We start from the raw sequence: 23,353 nt of genomic DNA, 5'->3' as shown, positions 1-23,353 counted from the left end.
TTGAATTTAGGGTCAAAAATATCTTTGTATGTACCTTATTATATGCTACTTGAATGAAGGAAGGTCAACGTTTTTTTTATAGTAGTTAAACTACCTACCAAATTATCTTAGATACGTTTCTGCAAGAGAAAACTAAAATCAAGGGAAAAACTATGCATAGTTTACTTCATTTATGCTGTTTTCATCTCCTATCATTAATTAAACCATTGGGTGTTGTTTTTATTATATATTAAAGGTTTAAATATATATATGTTAGTTCTTGAAATTTAGAGTGATTATAGTTTTGATGTTCAAATTTAGAAAACTCATTTTTAATCTCTTAAAATTTAAAAAAATGAAATAAGATGTAGTCCTTTTGATAGATTGAAATAATTTTTTTAAAGTCAAGAATTAAAACTTATTTTTTTTCCTCAAATTTATAATTTAAGAACTCTAAAACCAGATTTTACTAAATCTGAGAGAATAAAACGGTTTCTTCTTTAAATTTGATGGATTGGAAAAAAATAATTTATGTATTTTCTTCACTTTTAATCCTTAATCCATGATCTTGTTTCTCTCTTTCTCATTTACAATTTAGTTCAAACATTGATTTTTACATTTGTTTTAAAGAAAAACTTAATTAATTGAAATGTATATAATGTAATTAAAATTCATTTAATAATTAAACTATTATTGTTTTGATGAAAGATAAATCTGACTTGGTGAAAAGCAAATGAGTTGAAATTGCTAAATTATATAATTATATATTCTTAAGGATAGAAAACAGATTAATAAATGAAAATGTCTTTGAATGAAATAAACTGGAATGTGACAATTACTGGTTGCCATTTCCATTCTCATGCACATGGCAATCATTGACCTTCCGAGAAACATGGAACAAAGTTCTCACAGCACAATCTTGCCACAAAATTCTAAAGGAACATGAAGACGGTGGACTGAAAACGTGAGAAAGAATAAACACGCATGTTGACCAGATTATAGTACTATTAATGAGAAACATATTTATGAAAAAAATTGAAAAAATGGAATTACTTATTCAAGATGAATTAAGATATGTTGACTATTTCAGAAGTTTTAAACGTATTACTCTATCATGAGAGAGCCAGAAGACTCCGGTCAATTTAAACAATTCAACTTTATTTAATAAATATATAGCATAGATTTTATTCAAAATATTCATAATTATAGGTTTAGAATGATAAAGGATTATATGGTTAAATAATAGACAAACGAAATACGTCTTTTTTGAAACTCAAAATTATATATCAACCATTCAGTTTTTAAGAAAAAAAAAAAAACAACTAGAGAAATAACAGGTTTTTCGTTGTTCTTGCCTCTTATTATGGTGTGATAGACAAGTTCAATATCGATGAGATATACTTGTCTACTGTGAGTTGAGGCTTGCCAATAAAAGTCAGGCAAGCTACTAAAACACCAATCCAATTAACTTCTGCAACCATTGCAATTTTCACAAAACGTTATATGCCGCTTCCTGCAAATTTCCCAAGCTTTATAGTAATACAATATGAGAAACAAATTATTTATCTAAGAAAAAAATGCTCAGGTCAATTACATTCTAGCTTTAAATATATGCTACAGAAGACATTCATATCCGGCTTTCCTTGCAGGTCTAAAGCAAAGGGAAGGGGGAGAAAGGGTCTGTAACTTCTAATAAAATCTTGTATGTGGAGATTAAAGATGATATGCCAGTGAAAACCGAAGATATTTTACTATTGCAGTCAGGTGATGTCATGACTAGTTAGATTATAGACAACAAATTCTTAATTAATACACTTAATCAAAGTGCAACTTTTGAGTCGTACAACTTTTTATCCAAATTTACCCAAGTTTCTATACGTTAAAAGTAATAACTATGGTCCTTTTAGGGGAATTTTGTTCTTCATCCATTATGTTCATTAAAAGATGAACTGTAGGAAATTCATAGATTATCAAATACACGAGGTCCAAAATCGTTGTTTTTAAAATTCGGAAACATAGAGATCATTTTAACTTAAAACATATTTTATCCATTTAGACAATGATATTTAGACAATATTTTTTTAATAACATTTGAACATTGATTACGTGTCAATTTGTGATTGGTCAAAAATTACTCCACAATCAATGATAATAATCATAAATATTATTGTGGAGTAATTTTTGACCAGTCACAGATTGACACGTAATCAATGTTCAAATGTTATTAAAAAAATATTGTCTAAATATCATTATCGTTTATTAAATACTCTGACTCTGGTATACGAAAAGTTGTCTAAGAATACCTCTTCAGCTGTCGCCAGTGACCCTCTTGGTTCGGAATATCAACACCGGCCTGTTTACAGTGTGCAATGAAAAGAAAGGAAATATCTGTATATTGTAAACGCACTTTAAAAGGGAGCTACAAGAGCCCATATATATACAAGAGGGAAACTGAACTGCTATATCAGATAAGCAGTAGTGGTTCATACATTTAGTGTAACAAAGACATGTCGACCAAGATATCCCCACAATAAATTATGACAACCAATTATCAGTGTGTCTGCCAGACAAGGTTTTATATTATTATCAAATGAAATTCCAAATCCTTAATGTTTTTTCTATTCATTACAAGTATAATGCAAAATCCTTGCCCAACACAATTGCCCTCAAAATTTAAAGTCAATATAGAGATAAAAGGGCTGGTTGGATACGATATTTATGCAGACAGTTATCATCTTAAATATAGGATGCAATATATTTCTGGGACTTTTTTTTCCCCTCCCTCGTAATAATAAACGCTTTTCCTCATAAACATCTTCCAGTAGCCAAACTACCCCATCCCATATAACTAACTGCATACAGTAGAGGGGTTAATCCAGCAAAGAAAAAATATACAGTGGAGGGATTCAAGGAACTGACTGACCAACCTAATCAAACTAAATTAAATCAGCAGAGCGATATCGTTTTTCTCAAATCCGGGCGTTCAATTTTGATTACTAAATTATTTTTTACAGAGTCCTGTCCAAAGTGAGAAACAGTAGTATCAAATCCAATAAACAAAACCAATTGTTATCTTTTTGTTTTTTATCAGTTAATAAAGAAATTGAATTTTTCTTCTTAGATAAAAAATTCTGTACAAATTTTTTGTAATATTTAACAGATACTTACTGGTTCCATTCAAACATAAAGACCGTGTTAGTAAATCAGCCATTAAGAAGGTTTATATCAAAAAGAGAAAGACTAGTAACAGAAGATGAGAGTCATAAGGATTTATTAAAATAGTTGCAACTGTTTAGTGGGCAAATATTGGTGATACAGAGGGTAGGAAAATATAGGTAAGGAAGAGAATACTTGAGTTACATATATTTTGTTTCAGCAATTTGTCATAACCATTTCCGTTTATGAATCCACCGACTATTGAGCTACAGTGTGAGGATTGATTTGAATTAGATTTCCGTTTTTCTTACTAATTCTGATGCATTTCTGTCAGAATTCCACCAATGAATGCCCAAAATAGGTACTTACAATCAGCCATAATGAGAAAAAAGACGTATCATGATCTCACATGAAACTTCTAGGCAAATCAACAGAATAAAAGTGGGAGAAAATTATAGAATGCAATTGTGAGTATTACACTTTCAAGGTTTGAGCCTAAGTTTGCTAAATGAGTTTTAAATTAAAGCAAGGACGCTATCCAGAACAAACCCTTTACACAACTTATCCTGCTTCCCACAAGATACATAATCAGTTATCGGAACGGCCTACAAGTTATATACAAGATCAAAATTACATGCAAGGAATAATTTATTGGACATTTTCTCATCTGTATCAGGGAGGGGAGGATGCTGAGAAAAGAAAGGATGAAAATAAAGTCAACTGACCTTTACAAGATTATTCGTTACTTCTTGAAGATTCAGTTCCACTCTCTGCTTTTGCAGTTTCTCAATTCCATGCCTAGCATCAGCCAATATTATTTCCTCTTGAAGTACAACAAGAAGATTTTCTGATTCAGACAACCTATGTTTCCCAGTCATAAATTATATTTCAGTAGTATTCAGGAGAGGAACTCTATCACATTCTAAACATTAGCAGAACATACATAATTACCGTTTTGAAAAATTCTGAACCATGAACAAGACAAACAAAAATGTTAAGTAAAAACCTAAAAATCAAAAAGCTTTCTATAAAATACAAAATTTGAGATATGTTGATAACTAGAAGTTCAAACTAACTTCAACATATCTTGAATGCTGAGAAAACTATAATACGGCCTATTTTCAAAAGAGGCCATACTCCAAAAATTCAATATTCCGAAATAACAAGGCAGTGAAATTACAACTTTGCATTTATATTACCACTATCAAGTCTTACTAACCATGGTTACCATCAGATGAGGCAATTCAATTACTAATAATCAGGCATATGATCAAATTCAATCTCCTACTCGAAAAAAAATGCATCACCAGTTGGAGAGTGTCTGTATCATACTCCCAAGGTTAGCAGGACACAAGTCTCTACACGCTGCAAACTGGACCTGAAATGGCCCTAAAAAGTCAACTAAATTCCTACAGGGAACTTGTTAAATTAAAAATCACAAGGGAGCAAAAGTGAATTTTTTAGAAAATAATAGATAATGATTGGCTAGGACCACAAGGCATTGTCGAAGATGATCCAGCTTTCCTCTTACTAGTCCCTGATGAAATCCATAAAGCTTATTAATGACTATCTTACATCTTCTGCTGAATGACTAGTCAGAAAATGTTATAAAAGAAAATAGCACAAGCCAACAGATAATATTAAAAATTATCAGAAAAAAAGGTAACATAATTAATGATGAATATAGTTATTTCACATTTATAATGCATTTTATCATTGTAGCAGAAGAGAATTAATGGATTAGCAGAGGACTGAATGAAAATTACAAAACAAAAAAAAGGGGGAAGGAAGACCATTTCGATGCAATGTATCTCTATGCATTAACAGTATAAAATAGATCAATCACCTAACCATTGCAACAATGTCCTCAGATCCCCTAGTAGCTGTTGCTTGGATTGTAACACTAATTTGTATTAAAATAAATTATTCCCTTTATATGCAAAGATCTTATACAAATGTACCAAAAAAGATCTTGCAAAGAATAATAATACCCAAACGTCTCCATTAGTTCCTTTAACAGATTGTATATGATTCATGAAACTTACTATGGTTTTTGCTGATGTTTTCTTGCACAAGAATTAAATAACAGTGTAGTGGATGTATTATACTCTCTCCTTTTTCCAGTAGAAAGATTTGATGTTAATCCTGAAATACTCTCCCTCTTCTAATGAATTGTTTTATTATAATAGCAATAAATAAATAATCATAATAATAATTGCGTAAATTCACATTCCCTTAATATTACCACATTTGAGTTTGAGCAGAAATATATTATCTTGAAGAGAATGATGCCTACCGAGTACATGCATTCATCAATCAGAAAATCTTGAAGTTCACTAACATTTGTCACATCTAACTCCTGCATCAGTTGGTCATAGGGTAGTACCTAAAGAAAAATAAACACACACTTACAGAATTTGATTACAAATGTCCAAAAAGCAAAAGTTGTAAGAAAGTTACTCATGTTCTATGAGAAAGAGATGACAATTTAAAATGATGACTTCGATTAAACAATCCTACACAATCAAGAAATAGATTCTAAGAGTTGGATCCATTTTTTATAAGTTTAGAGAGGACTAAAGGGAGGATAAGATATTCTCCAAGTGTAACTAAAAAGAATATATCCTCCAAAGAAGAGAAAGCTAATTTCTCAAATAGTCCTACAGCAAAACACCATGGACGAATCATGAACAAAATGATAGCAAGTCCTCAAAAGGACACAGACATGCCCAAAAGCCCTCTTTGCTAAAGGGATAATTGAGTAGTAATCTGCATGGTAAAAGTGTAGCACATATTATAGGACCATTGGGTCTTCCTTGCTATAAGAAGATTAGTACATGTCAGCTTAAGTTCAGTCAAAATGCTGTTAGCTTAGTAAAGGTTAATTCCTCCGTTCGACATCTATTTTTTAAATATCTTTTGGTGAGTGTTTCTTTCGTGTTGAACATGATCATGGATATTCTTCAGCTACCATTGCAGAGGTTACTCTTTTGCTCAGTATTATTTACTAGATAACATTAGTGAGTGTTTTCTTTGTCAACAACAAGAGTATTTTTCGTGTGGCCAAATAGTTGTCTTGGTTGATGTTAAGTGGGATTATTTTCAATCAAAGTTTATCAAAGTTAAGTGGGATTTTATCAACTTCATTAAAAAGGTAGGTCTTGGTTATTTTTTGACCAACATAATCAGGTTTTTCTTGACCAACAATGGCTGCATTATTTTTTCTGTCGATGTCAGCCAAGGCTCTTTTTTAGCACCTTTGGCTAATGCAAGTCAAAGTTTTTAGTCAACGTTAATAGGGGTTATTTTTGGGGTTGACATTGAGATTATTTATCTTCCAATAATGTAGGCAAAGGATATTTGTTAATAGAATCTTCTGGACCAGTGTTGGTGAAGCTATTTTTTGTTGGATGTCAGTCAAATTTTTTCTGTTGTTGAAGTTTATAATCATTATTTTTTGTCAATGTTTGTAGGAAATTTTTTTTATTGATGTCACTAGTATTATTTGGTTTTTAATTTGATAATTTTGTTTTTGATAGAAACTGAAATACTTACAAAAAAAAACTAATATTCAATAAATTTGAAATGAAACCAATTGAAAACTAATGTGTTAGAACTTTTTTAACCTTTTAAAATTGTAAAATTCTCCATTTGAATACCTATCAAATATAGGAGCATCAAGAATGAATATGAATTTTAGCCCGTTTCTTTTTTTAAAACTTGTTTACCGTAGTGTGACCCACTTTATTTATCACAAAACCTAACCACATAACAGATCTAAGGGTAAATGGGGAGCACCATTAAAATAGGCGAGTATTGCAGAGCGCACAAGATGTAAGAACTACAAGTAATTGTGTTGTACGCACATTGGTCAATTGTCTAGCAAATGCAATATATCAAAATGAATGACAAAGATCCAGAACGTAACAAATAGAATACACACATTAAAGCATGACAACATTATCAAGTCCCCCAACATTGATATGGGAACTAAAGAAGCATTATAACCATCAGTGCATAAGCATCTAAATTCAGGACCTAGCACACTACTGGGAAGGCGTGGGGGCTGGAGAATCACAAGGCAGACAGTAGAAATAATTCATTTCTTACCTAAATATATATGTGACCTTCCATTGATAACATTACTTACAATAATAAGGCAAGTCATCTGTAGTAGAGTAGGTCAAGTACCACTCATCCTCACATTATAATGGTTAAGTGATCATCTCCAATAACAATGTAAAGAAAAAGAAAAATAGTAACACAAGATAGCCAATAACAGTGGGTTTAATAGGTAATACCTCGTATATCCCACCGATCCAGAAACAAAAGAAAGAATACCTCGTACGTGCTAGCCAGTGTAAGAACAGTGAGTTGCTTAAGCTTGAGGATCTGATCAGGTATCAATTGCGGAAGACGACCAGCATTATCTACGAGCCACTTAAACATTTTAATAAACACTATTATTTTATTTTTATTTACTTATAAGTTAATAAGGAAACACAGAAGCTAAAACAAAATAACAAAAATCATTACATGAGGATAAATGTACGAGTTTTCCTTGCAAACCACAAAGTAGAAACTAATACGACGAGTATAAAGGCTTCTTATATGCAGGATAAATCAAGCTTAGCACATTAATAGTGGGCTATGACTGACAAATCACAAAATGAAAAATATGCTTCTGTTGCAGCATACATACATTATATTATTTAGATGACTAATTAAATTTTTTCAAATGAGTAAATTTTTATGCTTTTTGATCGAGTTTTTGTTGTTTAAATTTTCCATTAATTGGTTATTTTGTCAAGTCATCTTATTTCCTTATTTCCATGGTTTAAAAGATGCGAGGTTTTGTAATTAATATAAAACAATATTTAAAACAATAAAAGTCTTTTGTCGGTGTACACTAATCACAATATTGTTTGCTTTATTAATCACAAAATCTCACATTTCTTATAGGAACAAGATAGCACGATAATGGGACAAGATAAAAGGGACTCAATTAAAAAATATAAAACTTTTGAATATACAATAAATAAAAGGGACTCAATTAAAAATATCTAAATTTACCAAAAATTTAAAACTTAAAACTTAACTAAGCCTATTAGAACGCCTTAAGAAACTAGAGATTTTAACGAATAGGAGTTCAAGGCAATACGTAAAAAATAAAAAATCCACCGCATCATATTTGATGGTGCTACAGCCAATTCCAGAAACATGGCAATGACGTTAAAAAAACTGCAATATATACTAACAACTAAATTGTCCTGCAGATTTGTTTACGGAAAAAAGAACTACCAATTAATAGCAAGGGTAATAAACATTAGCTAACCGAAAGTAGGACAAATTCAAATACACTATAAATAAAAGTACAAAAAGGAGAAATTCTAAAACAATGAAATAAAAGTCCAAAATAATGACAAATAATTCAAAAAGTGGTAATATCACTAATATTGGTTGTCAACACATGAGTCCTCGTTTGTTTTCCGTATTTTTCAATCACCCTTTCGTGTGGTCTCATAAAAGTTCCCACTTACCATCTCAAGTCGCCAACGTCCAGTGTTTACATTAAGAATTATAAATCCAAAATTCATTATTCTCCATGAAAATGTCATCAAATAGTAAAAGATGGATGCTACAATTTGATCTGACACCTCAACAACATACTACTGTTGGAAAAGAAAAACAAACAACGAAGGAAGGCAAATACCCATCATAAATGTAGGGAGGGAAAAAAATAATATAAGAGTAAATCCATAGGCTTACTCTTGTAATCACTCCATGTTCCATATGCAAACAACTGAAGCATATCAAGATAAACACAATTCTCAGTTGCTTTAAGCTGCGAGAAATCACGAGTAAAAAAATTACAGCAGGATATATAGCTAGGAACTATTTCACGGAAAAAAAATGGCAAAAACTGCATTCTCATGTTACTCACAATTTTCATATTACCTAAAAAATATGGACAACAGAAATTCCCTAAAATAAATTATGCATTTATTTATATAATAATAATAGTAATTAAAAATGTTCGCCATAAAACAGGAATACACGATCAATTTTTGGAGCTAATCTCACACAAATTTTCATATTACCTCAAAAAATGGCAATGGAAATCGCCTAAACTAAATACTGCATTTATAATAATAACAACAAGAATAATTATTCGTATTATTATTATTATTAATTTTAAATTACTAGCCATAAAATGCAGCATAATCACAGTGAACGCGATCGCCTTAAATCAATAAAAAAACACCAGAGAATTATGAAGTCAGTCTTGCTTTTCCAGTTCCCTTCACAAATCGACAACTATCACTTTTAGAAGCAAACAGTGCGGAGAAAATAGTGAAGAATGAAGAACCTGTTGAAGAGATGAGAGGGAGAAAAAATCTGAGAAAGCGAAGAGGTTGCGGTGAGCAGTGGCTTCTACAAGGACGGAAGCTAGGACGTTAGCGCTGAAGGAAGAAATGATTTTAGTCACGAAGTGTTCCATAACTTGCGATTGCATCTGCTCCATCTTCCTACAAAATCGATTCGATTTGCTTCCGTTTCGAATTTGAATTTCCAAGAGTAATGGCAGAACGAGGAGTCTGCTGTTCTTAAATTCTGGAAGTGAAAACAAAACGTATTTAAAGAAGTTCAAAACACTTTTATATTCAAATGTATAAAATTGTTTAAAATGTGTATTTAAAATAAGGCTTAAATACCTATTTAGTCCCAAGTTTGGGCTGAATTTCCATTTGATACCCGATTTTAAAACTGGGTTAATTAGGTCTTCATGTTTTTTATTTTGCTTGGTCTTTTCAGGTCTAATTGTGTTAATTTTTTTTCTCTCTCCTCTGCTATTACTGACATATCTTTCTCTCTTCTGTTTCTCTTCTCTTTCCATTACAACATTATTATAACTACCTCTCTCTCTCACCTTTTTCTCTCTCATTATTTATTTCTTCTCTCTCCTCTGACACTTCTTTCTCTTTACCTTTATAACTACCTAAAAAACAAAGATGAAAAACATGGAGGAGTATATATCAAGAATGAAATTACAAATATTCGTACGTTGCTTTTTGCATAGCCTTCATAGCAGCTGCACCAGTTCTCAATGCATCAACTGTTTCAGTGGTAGCCTTGGCACCTTCCAACTTATGTATCAGAGTCCAAAACTTCTTAAGTTGGCTCACATTCTATCTGAACAAAAGTTTAGTTCAAATACTATCACACTCAAAGTCCATTTTTAAAGTCTGAAAGAGCTAATTGAAATACAACCGACCTACTTTAGGAAACAATGACCATACACTCGGCTTCTAGCTTGATGAAGTAAGCAGATCAAAATATGATATCCTGATCTNAAGCATATATAAATAAACTGAGTTACAACTTAGCCAGTGCTGGAAATAAAGAGGAATATACACAGCTTAATAANCCTTTACACACAACATGATAATGAGCTATCACATAATGGAACATAGATTCAGTGACAACGTGGTGGACAATGGTAAAAACAAATTGTTAAACATGAAAGGAAATTACTGTAGCTTACGGAAACTTCTCCTGCAGCCAAAATAATGGTTGCAGGACCAATGTAGCTCAGTCTCACACCATTACAAAGGAACAGTTATCAAATTCATTCTTAAAAATGCACATACCTTAAACAAGTGATTCACACGTTTACCGAAATCAAGTCTGGTGTACATCTTTTATTCCAACCCTATCAGATACTTATCTGTCATTATAGTGATAATTTGTTCTTAGTCTTTAGAAAGACAAAAGGAAATGAGGAGGGAATTTTCTTTTCTTAAAAAACTGAGAGCAATTTCATCTTTAGTTCTTCTAAAGTTGAGGTTCTCCTTTAAGCTGTACAAATAACTTTGTTTAAATGGTTGCCCATCATCATGTTGCAGAGAGTTTTATGATATGAAATTTAGGATTAGCTAGCCCCTCCATCGTTCTCTACATAGATTTGCATTGAAACAAAATTATAACACACCATTCATGTTAAAACATTCTTTTCAATAGTTTTATTATAGTCTTTTCATTTTTTTCAAAATAAAATTGCTATTTTTTTTTAATCGAGTGAACGAGTTTTAAAATAATATAATTTTATAGATGATAAAAATAACTCATAATAAGTCTTAAAGTTGTAAGACCCGACTCAAAACTAAAAATAGTTCCTCTGTATAAAATTTGAAGGAAAGACAGAGTGACCAGAACAACAGAATAACAACAAAAGCAAAGAGAGAACGTAACAGTAGTACGAGCGCCAATGGCCGTGAGTTTTGCGATGCCAACAATTGTGAAGCTACTGACAATGGGAGCAGTGTGAGTGCTCCAAAGGCTGATGGAGGTTACTCCCGATTATGACAACATTAACAACTTTTTTTTCGTCTTAATTCCACACCGATTTTTTTTTTTTAATTCACCTTTTTCTGCTTCTTCCAAATTAATTATCTACTTATAGATTTAGTATTTTATTTTTATCAGTAGATAAATTAGTCATTTGTCTACGTTTTAAGTCATCAAATTATTCAACCAAATTAATATTTCTACCCACGACACTAAAACTTTGCGTCCAAAAGAACTTTTTTAAAGTATTAATTTCAATCCATAGCAACAAATTCTTTATTTTGTGTTGCTCCAACACTAAAAATTATAGTTTTCTAACCCAAAATTATATAATACTAATTAACTATATGCAGTAAAATATTAAATCATCATTCCATGCAAAATATATGAATGTTGTAATACGTTATTAACTTTTGTCAATTGAAAACATTACATTTTGTAAAATAAATATAAGAAACAAAAAAACCTGTTACACCTTAGTTACAAGGAGAGAAAAGAAATAAATAATGAGAGAGAAAAAGGAGAGAGAGAGGTAGTTATAACGATGTTGTAATGGAAAGAGAAGAGAAATAGGAGAGAGATCGAAAGATGTGTTAGTAATAGTACAGGAGAGAGAAGAAAAATTAACACCGTTACACCTTAGTTAACGGGAGGGACCTATTGCAAGCAAAATAAAAAACCTGAGAATCTAATTAAATCACTTTTAAAACCAGATATCAAACGGAAATTCAACCCCAAACTTGGAGACTAAATAGGCATTTAAGCCTTAAAATAACTGAATGTTTTAAGAGTATGATAAGATAAACTTTAATAAATATTTTTTTTAAATAGTTTTTTGTATGTCAAAATTATTTTTGTAATATCCGAAAAAAAAATCTAGTATAATAGTATTATGTGAATCCTGATATATATTTAGAAAAATTGAAACCAAACTTTTACTTATTTATTAAAGCCAAATTTGTACATAACTGTTAAAATAAATTGATCTATAAATTTGTTTGACAATGTTTTACATCGAAAGTAAATTCAATCCCAAATTGTTACAGTTTATTCATCTCGATTTAAAAATAACCATATGCGATCTATACTAATTTTTATATATTTAAAATAATCTTAAAAAGTTTCTTGTTAATCTATGGTCGTGTCGAGATGTTATGAATTTTAATTTTAATAATTTGAACATAACATAATCTTAATTAGAATATATATTTTAAATTTAAAATATCTATTTATCATAATTATATACATATAAATATATAAATATTTATATATTTATTGATTAAGAAGATGCACTTTATTGGTTTATTCTGTAATTGCATAACCAACAGGTTCTTTTTTCTCCCGGCGCCAGAATCCGGTTGGGTTGTTGTGATTCCCTTTTGCATTCCAAAACCTAACATGATAGATAGGGATCGATCAACTTTGATGCACGATTCACAAAGCAACAGTGAAGCGGTGCAAGCCACCAACGATGACGCCTCCGGCAGCACATTGTTCGCACATCTCCTTTTCTCTAGAAGCTGTTTTGTTTTTTTAAGCATGTTTTTCCCGCGCAAAAATGACATACGGATGTGATATTTTATTACGTTTTTATCAGTTTATTAGAATTGCTTCATCCTTTCCACTTTTTTCTTTTTTTTTTTTCTGCCGGTGTTTAGATTTTAAAACTAATGAGTTTTGCATCATGTATTCTTTCTGAAATTTTAAGTGTGTAAATACTTTCTTCTACTTCTTGGTTTTTTGCATAGTTTGCTTTCTCTAGATTGGCTTGTCAGAGGTGTTGTGATAGAAGGATGCATTCAGACCTGGCAAGATGGATGTTGTAGAAGGGTAACCTAGATGGTTCCTTTGGAGGATTCTAATGTGAATAAGCGTAAGCACTAATTTGGCTGAATCTTGTCTCATTATTACTGAATGGTTCTTTAGAGGCATAAAATGCTTTTGGTTTCTGATGAAATGTAACTCTGTATTGTATGTAAAAGAGAATGTTGATTATTCATGCATGGCATGCCATGATGCCATGCTCAGAAATTAAAACATGTTTTTGAAAAAACATTGATTGGATAAATTGATTTTCTTGGTTGACTATCCAATTGTTTTTCACCACATACGAATATTGATTGCAGTTCATGCATACTGATCCAATTCTAAATGAATGTTGATCCCAAATAGCAATCTGATTATGTTTACCCTCCTGTTCGTTAATGGTAAAAGTCATGTACTATGTACATGTGACATTGGTTCAGATAACTTTCATACTTGAAATTTTTTTTTTCTCATTTTTGCTCACTATTGAATTCAGATTTTAAATGAATTGCAATGTTATTTACCATTAGTATTGTATGATAACTATTTCATCTGTATAAACTGGCTGTTGGTCATGTGTGCAAAAAGGGATACATCAAAGATGACTACATTCATTTATTTGTGAGAAACTCCAATTATTAATTGAGGTGGGACTTATGTTCTTGAAGGTATTGACTTGTTTAAGTTCCTTGGTGCTTTTGTATTGTTTGTGACTATATTACTTTGCTCGTTGGGCTGTTATTTGGAAACTTCTGTTTCAGTTTCTTGATGTAGAGAAGAAACCAGATGAAGATTGCCCTGTAAAGAAGCAGATATTATCACTCGGAGCAGACTTTTATGCAACATATTTTCAGTTGCACGTGCCATCTTTTGTGAGTTCTTTTAAGTACGTCACAAGTTCTGTTTAAGAGCTAATTTGCGTGTACCTTTAAAGGTATAGGTTTGCTATGTTTTGGAGACATGTAGATTGAGTGAATTGCATTTAAATCTTATTAAAATCTTATTTTGTGTTCTAACATGCTATGAGGACACTTTTCCTTTTTGTACCTGTTTGTTCTCCTGTGCTAAAGGCCTGCTGCCTTTCTAATCTTAATCTTTATGAGATAGAATGTCATACCTTGTGCGACACGGGACAAGGAGATTAGGAGCAAGGACTAATTTTAAAGTTGATGAATGTGTTTTTAGCAGAGTTTTTTTTTTTTTTTTTTTTTTTTTTTTTTGTGGAGGTGGAATATAACTTCCTCTCTACGCTGTGTGCATTAATTACTTAAGTTTAAGGAACGTGGACAATGGATTAGGTGCATCAGTGCATGAATATGGAATTGTGGTTGAATAATATTGCTGAGCTACTGCTGGTTTACAAGTTCATGGCTTTTGAACCTGTCTCTTCTTATTTGTGACTAGTTAGTGCTGGATAATTTGAATTAGTGGCATAAGGCTATTGTTGTTAGATATGTAGTTATGTAAGATTATATCCAGCATCCATTCCAGCCTTTATGACTAAGATTTTGGCCTTCTCTCCTGGCTCTGATGTTATTCTCTTTGTTTTTCCTATTTGTTCTAATGGCACCGAAGGTAGTTTGGACATACTTTCTGTTGTGTCCTTGTATAGGTACTGTACTAATTGTAGAACAATCTCATACTTTTTCACCTAAGGTGAATCCGTTGCACTGTCTGAAGCTTCTGTGCAAAATTTTTCTTATTATTTTTATTCACACTGTTGTAGGTTTATCGTTGCCTGTTGGTGAGGAAAAACGTTTCCTTCTTTACCCATGCATATTATCAATGCAAAATACATTTCATTTGGGGCTTGATTAGAGCCTTAGGCCATTTTTTTCTTTGCTTTATCCTCTTGTTGAGATGTTTCCAATTCTGTCACCTCTCCTTCTATCTCTCATTCTCTTGTATACAATTCTGAAATTCTGTTACGATTCATAAATAATTGATTTATTTGGAGGTATCAGCCACTTTTAGGGAGAGATGAGAATGAGTATGAAACCTTTGGAAGTTCTAATTCAAAAAAGGGTTTTAAAGGCATTAGTGATATTTTATCATGTGCTTCTTCTGTTCTTCTCTTGTGAATTTCATGTGTTGTAATTTTCATTAATGGCAATAGTTCTGAATTTAATAATTGGACAGCAACAACAATATGAGTTTATTCACACAGCTTATAATAGAGTACGTGGAACTGACGTTTTAAAATCACTTTGAAAATAATACTTCTCAATTTTATTATTGGAAAGTGATAACTTATTCCCTTTCACAGTTTTTGACATTTAACAAATGGAAAATGAGCAGAAGAAACCAAATTTGAGCGTAAGAATTCTTAAATTTCCTTGTCTCTGTATATTTATTTATGTGCTCACACACAAAAAAAAATGAAGGTGAATATGAGTAGTAACTCTATTATCGTTACTCTTGGCCAAAGCATGATAAATTGATTCATTCTGATATTGTTATCTGTCTGCCAACTATTATAATTGTAGAATTTGTTCTGATCAACTTGGATCCTGATTCAACTCGTGCAATGGTTGGTTGGGCTTCCTAAACTTTTTCTGCCGCAATTAGGTTGAGGATTGATAATACATTATTTATGAATATTTTGGCCTATAAACATTGTTCAAAAACTCAAACTAGTAGTAAGATGTTCAAAAATAAGGAAAGGAAAATCTACTGACGGCATTCAATCTACTTTAAATCAATTGTACAAAAGGGGATAAAGAAAAAGTTGATGCTGAAGCTGCTGCATTTTTCAACTCGTTTTGAAATGTTGAATTAGGATGGCATCATACTTATTTTTCATGTTATGTAGACTCTTATTACTCTACATAGACTCTCAAGTTTGATAATCTTGGTTACAAAATCATCTAAAAGGGAATACAACATGTTGTGCCATGTTGTATTATGTGAAGTGAGCCTCATAAACTTTTTGAGTGGAGAATTTATTTGCTTATAACCATCACTATACCTTGAGTTTTAGGTTGAGGGTTGATAATACATTATTTATGCATATTTTGGTCAATAAACATTGTACTTTTTTTGGATAAGAAAGAATGTAATACATTATTTATGCATACTTTCTACAAATGTTTGACATAATTTTTCAATGTGACTGGAAGAATTGCTTCAATAAAATTGTCTCGTTTTACTGTAAGAACAGACTGTAAAATGATAACTGCTGCCATTGTATATTTATTGGTTTGAATTTGATGTAATCATTTGCTCTTACTTATCCTATAATGGACAGTCATACATGCATTTGAGGAAAAAAGTTGGTTTCTGAGTGGATAAATGAACTGTTTATTTGAATTAAATAAATCTATCTCAAGTGCATAAAAGTGTGTTCTAAATCTGCGTTGGTTGATATTTCCGTAGATATTATGATCGTCTATGCATATGATACTGTAATATGACTTGACTTTCTTGTTTTGCACCAGAGTTGAGGTTGTGCTCTGTTGGGCATTAATGCTACAACAACGTTACTTGCAAAAGAAAAATTATTTCTAGACCAAGGATGGGGCAGGTATACAATGTAAATTTTTCTAGAAAAGGTCCTTTTCCTTTAATTTTTAAACTTATTACAGTGCATCTGATTGGTTATTCAATTTACAATTCTGAAAAAACGTCTAAATGATGATAAATGGGTCATCTAGGCATGAATAGTCTTAGAACTTACTAGACTAAACTAGAAATGGTTGAGACTTTTGCAACTCTTGCTATCATAATGATTATCAATATCAGAAATGGTTCATCATGTAGTCTTAATGTGTTTTTATTCTACATTAATATTCGTAAGTAATACTTTTTTATTTTTTCTTGGTATCAGAAGTCTGTTGCCTGGGATGAGTTAGATCTGGAAGTTTGTCTATAAAATTTACAATTGTTAGTGTTTTCTGATGTTTTAATGATAAAGACTACTGATTAATAACAGTAGAATTATCTTAGCAATAGCCTTGGGGCCTGAAAAAGTTAAAGAATAACCTTCGTAAAACAAATTTATGGTATTCTTGTGTAGTCATCATGGTCCTTTCTGTTGTGTCTGACTAGACTAAGAGTACAATGATAAACTGTTCAGAACAAAAATATTCTTCGGATTGGGCAATATCTTTGTTAAAGTCATGGTGAACAAACGTAATGATGAAAATAACCAAATTTCTTTGGTTGGGAAGGTGGTGGTCCCTCATCAACTCTGCCTAAATAAGCTTCAATAATATTTGATTTTTCTTCGATCTCTTGGCTTCTTTTAAAGAAGAACTTTGCCTGGTTTTGTATTCCTATCAGCATTTTAATCTGTTGAAGGTACTATGTTCTATCTATATCTTATGATTGCCATATGATGGAACGGCAGGATACTAAAGTTCATATCTTCATATGTAAGGCAGTTTTTCCCTGATCTTCTATCACCTCTCCTCTTTCTATCTACTTTATGGTTGGTAGCCTGTTTCTTTCTTGTAAATTTTGTCAAAATATACTAAGTGTTAGCACTTTACTGTTTAGGATTGAACGGATGGAATTGTTTGATGAATTTGAAGAGTGGTATATGATGCAGGAAAGTCAGCTTTTTATAAATATTCTGTTGTTAATTGTTTGCTATAAAAAATGTTTGTTGCACACAATTACTGGGGCCCTGAGTGGGGAATCTAGGCCAGAGTTAATCATCTCTCATTTTAAGTGGGAAGTGAACTGTTTGTTTTTATTTCTTCTTTTTAAAATTCATTGGTCAGAGAGGAAAAGTAAATAATAAATTTATAATAGAGCATATTAGTAAAAGTAGCTGCGTGTATTGTATGGAAACGGAATAGGGCAGCATGTCATTTAAATCAATACCGAAACAAATGGACCATGGGTAATATATTTCTCTCCTGGATTGGAATTAGAGACCAAAGCACTTTTACTGAACCATTTCTAGCAGTCTTAGATTAAGATGATGATGATGATGAGTGAATAGAAAATGTTAATTTGAAAAAAGGGATGTGCTGGGGGTGGGAATTGGATTCTGTTTCTGAAGATGATTCCAAACTATAAAAATATAATATGGTACTCTAAGTTTTTAAGAGCTACACTGGACAAGCATTGACTGACTTTCACCTTTCATCCATGACGCAGGGTCTATTTGGAGATTTTGGTTTTGTTAATGACAACAAAAGTAGGTTTCCTTCCTCATGAAAAACGAGGATACAACACATATTTATATTATATTTCTCTTGTGGTGACTGTAACTGTTAATACAGTCCAGGTATCACGGTGGCATGTGCCAGCTCACTGGTATGTTGTCTGGCAAAAAGGTTTTCTGATCAACTTGTTAGTTATTGTATCAGATTTCAACCATTCGAGTAATTGGTATTTTTGTATAGATCCCTTCAGATATTGTTTATTTGATGCAAAACACATATCCTTTACATTTTCTGATAGCTGTATAGTAAAGAAAACGTGGTGGTGCCCACACAGCACCAACTGTTAAAGTCATACTCTAGTGTGTGGGGATGTCCATGTGGAACAAATACGAAAATAGTGTGTAATGGTTTTGCTTTTGAGCAATTTTTTCTATGCTTTGTATTGCTTTTAAAATATTAAACCAGTTTGATCATCAGTATGTTAACTCCAAAACTCTCAGTAAAGAATGGGTAGTCCAAAACCAGAATGAAAAGCTGGTTCTGAAGGGGTATTTTTTTTAACCTTCTTAAGTTGCTTAAGGCATTTTTAATAAAGATGAAAAGTGTATGCAAATGTAAATTATTTTGATAACTACTACTTTTTATGAAATATAATTTAGTTATTTATATTTACTTGTTTATATCCTGATTGTTATAATTTTATATTATTTTATTTTTTCAATATTATCAGAAGCTAAATTTAATTATTACTTAAAATTCAATAAATCGAGAATCATAATTTTCATCGATAACACAATTACAGTTTTTCAAGCATTAATGTTTGAGTTGTCAAATGACATGGTCAAATTTTTGGAAAGTGTGTTGGTCCCATCTGGATTCAATCTTTTTGTTGATTGTGCATAGTTGGGCCAAACTTGAATAAATTTAGTTTGTTACTCTCTTTTTTAATTTGTATTTACATGATTTTTGAAAAAAAAAAAGAAGATAACTAAATCACAATATAGTGAAATATCTTGATTTTCACCTATAATATTTGTAAGACACTATTTTGATTCCCAATGTGTAAACCATTGACACGTTAGACTATATAATTTCAGGAGAGTTCTAAGTTTCTAATACGACAATTAACTCTGCAACTCTAACATACATTTGGAGGTTGAAATGTTGTTTTACCTTCCCAACAAAACGTGACTAAAACAATTTTTTTTTTTTTCAACGAAACGACAACATAGTAAGTTACATTCGAAGAGAGAGGATGAAAACCGTTATTAGCAGTTATTAACAGCAATGACAATTGGATGGTGCTTATTGTTGCAGAACAATTACAGGGGGGACAGGACACTTTATTGTTCAATTGATACAATACAATCTTTCTTTCTTGGGTTTCCATGGAAACCAGCTAGCATGAAACACACACTAATCTGTGTCCTATAAAATACTTTTTTTTACCTCATTTTATAATTATTAAGTAACATTTGAATCATTAAAGCTAAAGTAGGTAAAATCAAGAAAACATGTAATTTTGAAAACTTTCTTTCCTTTTTGAATTGATCCACTTGATATTAATTATTAGGACCACAGTTGCAGAAGTAGCACAGTCAGACGCACCTGTGAAAGCTTAAATGTATAGAGAAGTAACATAAACAAGTTTTGTCCCTAAAATCAAATAATAGGACAGATTATGTATATATGCATGAAGTTACGCAAACCAACCAGTTTCCTAAATGGTTGTGATTCCTGTGTCAGCATGTTCCTTCCTCTAAATGGTTGGTTCAGACATTATAAAAGACAAAGAAAATAAAATTTTATTATAAATTGGGTCCACATGAAGAAAAAATGAGCTGGGGGATTGGAATTTCAATGGATGAAGGTTGTTTTTGAAGAGAAGAAATATTATTATATGAATAGTTTTCTCTGGATTGGTGTGTTGCCCCCACCACCCTTGTAGTAGCTCTTTAATACTCTCTATTATCAGCTTTTTATGTCTTCTTTGATGGCTCAATAACACAACTATACAATCAAAAATCCTTTATTATTGCAGCTTTTTACTAATTTCTTCAGAGCTCGTTTTACAATGATTTGTTTCCACTCGCAACTCATAATAATGTATTTACACAGAGTATCTCAGATTTCAGTTTATCGCCATTCAACGTCGGACACGAGCCTCTTCGATAGGGTTCGGTTCGCCAACAATATAGGAAAGGGATAACAAAAAGAATTTAGAAAAAATAAAAAGATTATTAGTGTTAGAAATTTCTTATAATGATATGATCAAAATAATCAAATACAGTTTATGTGATATTTCTTTCACATAAAAAAAAAAAACAGAACAAGCTTGAACATGGAATTAATAGGTTTATAAGTAATTTTATAATAATAGGATAATGAATGACATATTCTCTAACACACTCTTATAAACATAGTTTTCCCTCAACATAATAGACCTAATAACAATGCCTAAATATATTCTTATGTTAATTTTAAAATAAAAATTGTTAGCAGTGAATATTTTATATAATATAAGTGTTTAACTAAAAGTAAAAATGAATTCAAAAAAGAAAGATCAATGTGCAATAAAAAATGAATATAAAATTAAGGTCAAGTAAAATATTATTTTCCTCCTCTTTAAAGTATATAGTAATTTTTCTAAAAAAATAAACTCTCTAATGAAAGGTTACTATAACATTAATTAGTCATTTATTAGTATAATCTTATTGTTCAAACTAGTTATATATATAATTTATTAGTATAATAAATCATTTCAACAATATAATATCAAATGAATTATATTTCATTTTTTAATGTTTGTATATATAAACTATGAAGCATCAAAGACAAATTCATACTCCTAACAGAGTAAACCTTTTTTTTTTTACTTTAGGGTGAAATGAGTGCAAGGAATATTTTGTACTCAATCAACTTTTGAATTCCATAATGGTAAGAAAGTGTAGACTTTTCTAATAAAGATTCTTTACAAAAAAATGAGTTTCCTAACTTGATGTAGAAAATATATATATATATATATATATATTATTTTTAAATTTCAATTATATAAAAAAAATTATCCTTTTCTAGATCAAAGATTTCTTCCCAACAACCGACTCAAATAATTATACTAAACAAAGAAAAAACAGTGAATTTATGCTCTCTTTTTCTTTGTTAAGAGTTGGCTAAAGCCATTACATGGGAAAGTTATTATTCCCACAAAATCGAATTTATGCTTTGAAAAACATCTCATAAAGTACTTTATTATGTACTAAACAGCATTAATTCCAAAATGTTGAAACTTTTTGGTATAAAAGAATAATTGGGTGAATCATGTGGTCGTAGGGAAGCTTCAAGTTTTCCTTACTCACTTCACTACCACTCTTTCAATACATGTCTCTTATTTTTTATTTTTCTTTCCAAAATCATTTTACTAAAGTTATATTTAATTAATAGTATAAATACTATAAGTTTTGTTTAATAATTTTTTACTCTATAAATTACAAAAAATAAAATGCAATAAAAGTCAAAATTCAATCTATTATAACTGATTTAGAGATAATAAATCAAGAGAAAAGTCAAAAAATTACATCATCTATAAAAATAATGTCAACCTTCTCACTCAATAACAAAAGGAAAAAGGTAATGTAAACTCTCCATGAGATGATCTTTGAAACTTGAGAGAAGTAAGAAAGGAGGGAAAATTGGAAAGATTGGATAACAGAAAAGGAAATAAAAAGAAGTTAAGATAAAGAATATTTTGATAGAAACATGATGCTTTTGTGAAGAATTGGATCCTCTTCTAGGGTTCCATGCCAAGAAGAAAGGTAAAAGAAGGCCAAAACAATGTTAACTTTTTTTAAAAATATATTTTTAGGACATAAAATATAGAGAAAAAAAAAAAGGTGTGCATGTGATGTGTCTTGAACTGAAAGAAAATTTAGTGAGTGGAAAAGATAGGGATTGATAAGAAATGGTGTTTCACTAGTTTTGAATTTTCTTCCTTTTATCCTTTGCTTTACCATAAAAAAGGTGGAATATTCATACACCTATTTCATCTTTTTCATAAAACGAGATTGCCATAAGAAAAAGTGGAAAAAGTTGAACGTCAAAAACTGAAAGTAACCCTTCCACAACCAAAGTATATTCACATGAAGGTCATATATAATTGGGATATATTAAGTCTCTTCCAAACATGCCCTAGACTTGTATTAATTAATGCGATAAACCCTAATTCGATTATTTTAATCATGTTTCATTTATCTTGAGAAGTAAGAAAATGCTTTTAGTTTTTGTATAATTTTTATTTTTACTTTGGTCTTAATAACTTTATAGATATATTTTAAGGGATGGATTGTTTATTAAGTAACAATGTGAATAATGTATCTTCTTTTACGTATTTGAAAGATAGAAAGTTGTATTATGAAAAGAAACTTGCAAGCACGATGAAGTTGAAGAATATGAAAGTGGCATTAAAAATTAAAAATTGAATTTAAATCTATTCTATCTTTATAAATCAATTTATAAGATAAGAATTATCCGTAATTAATATTGTTTTTAATTATATATTATGAGCTAATTCTATTTAAGCTATAATTAAACACATTTTTTGATTATTCAATTATAACATAAATTAGAATGAGTTCTGCTTAAAATATTAATTTTGTTTGATTCTCATACTTTAAAAAACAATAAACTTAAGTTTTTATGCTGAATAACGTTAAATTTTTGTCCCACGCATCTTTTCCTTTTTCAGAAATGTTATTTCATTTAAACAAATTAAAAATCAACATATGATAAAAACGTATTAATTTAGGTATAAACAATACAAAATATTATTTAGACAAAATTTAGGCCTTGTTAACTTGAGTGGATTTGGGAAAGAGTAATCGAAAAAATTTTGAGAGGATTTGAAAGTAATTTTTGTTGTTGTTTATTTAAATAGATTTAGAGGAAAGTGAGAG

The 23,353-nt window shown here is 30.6% G+C and overlaps 1 protein-coding gene and 1 long non-coding RNA gene across 8 annotated transcripts; one reads left to right on the top strand and one right to left on the bottom strand.

The window, feature by feature from the left end:
* Positions 1 to 1,246: 1,246 nt before the first annotated feature.
* On the bottom strand, positions 1,247 to 10,110 carry LOC106758906 (COP9 signalosome complex subunit 7). Of its 4 annotated transcripts, none has more exons than XM_014641913.2 (9): positions 9,506 to 10,110; positions 8,905 to 8,980; positions 7,477 to 7,565; positions 5,432 to 5,521; positions 4,628 to 4,672; positions 4,443 to 4,513; positions 3,861 to 3,996; positions 2,283 to 2,332; positions 1,247 to 1,508 (listed from the first exon to the last, which is right to left on the bottom strand). In XM_014641913.2, exons 1-9 carry the CDS (start codon positions 10,079 to 10,081, stop codon positions 1,469 to 1,471), a joined length of 1,173 nt encoding a protein of 390 aa, XP_014497399.2. In that variant the 5' UTR covers positions 10,082 to 10,110; the 3' UTR covers positions 1,247 to 1,468. The 4 variants fall into 4 exon arrangements, with proteins under 4 accessions (XP_014497399.2, XP_014497397.2, XP_022635689.1 ...); XM_014641911.2 differs by having other exon boundaries at positions 1,247 to 1,492; XM_022779968.1 differs by having other exon boundaries at positions 1,247 to 1,492; positions 8,905 to 8,938.
* Positions 10,111 to 12,814: 2,704 nt separating this feature from the next.
* Positions 12,815 to 18,806, top strand: LOC111241497. Of its 4 annotated transcripts, none has more exons than XR_002667595.1 (4): positions 12,815 to 12,977; positions 13,233 to 14,162; positions 15,557 to 15,606; positions 16,728 to 18,806. It is a non-coding gene; the product is annotated as an uncharacterized LOC111241497 (long non-coding RNA). The 4 variants fall into 4 exon arrangements; XR_002667596.1 differs by having other exon boundaries at positions 12,815 to 13,958; positions 14,052 to 14,162; XR_002667594.1 differs by having other exon boundaries at positions 12,815 to 14,162; positions 16,728 to 16,813; positions 18,397 to 18,806.
* Positions 18,807 to 23,353: the final 4,547 nt, after the last annotated feature.

This window comes from Vigna radiata, chromosome 4, assembly GCF_000741045.1.
Source record: "Vigna radiata var. radiata cultivar VC1973A chromosome 4, Vradiata_ver6, whole genome shotgun sequence".
Lineage (NCBI taxonomy): Eukaryota > Viridiplantae > Streptophyta > Magnoliopsida > Fabales > Fabaceae > Vigna > Vigna radiata.
Note: the sequence above shows the minus strand (reverse complement) of the source record. Positions and strands in the feature narration are given on the sequence as shown.

Excerpts from the sequence above, each read along its gene's own strand:
- LOC106758906 (XM_014641911.2), bottom strand. The coding sequence starts at position 10,081 with ATGAGAGAGAAAAAGGTGAGAGAGAGAGGTAGTTATAATAATGTTGTA. Across the intron at positions 2,333-3,860 it reads TAACGAATAATCTTGTAAAG|GCCGGTGTTGATATTCCGAA; the intron begins GTCAGTTGACTT and ends CACTGTAAACAG. Across the intron at positions 1,493-2,282 it reads CACTGGCGACAGCTGAAGAG|GAAGCGGCATATAACGTTTT; the intron begins GTATTCTTAGAC and ends GGAAATTTGCAG.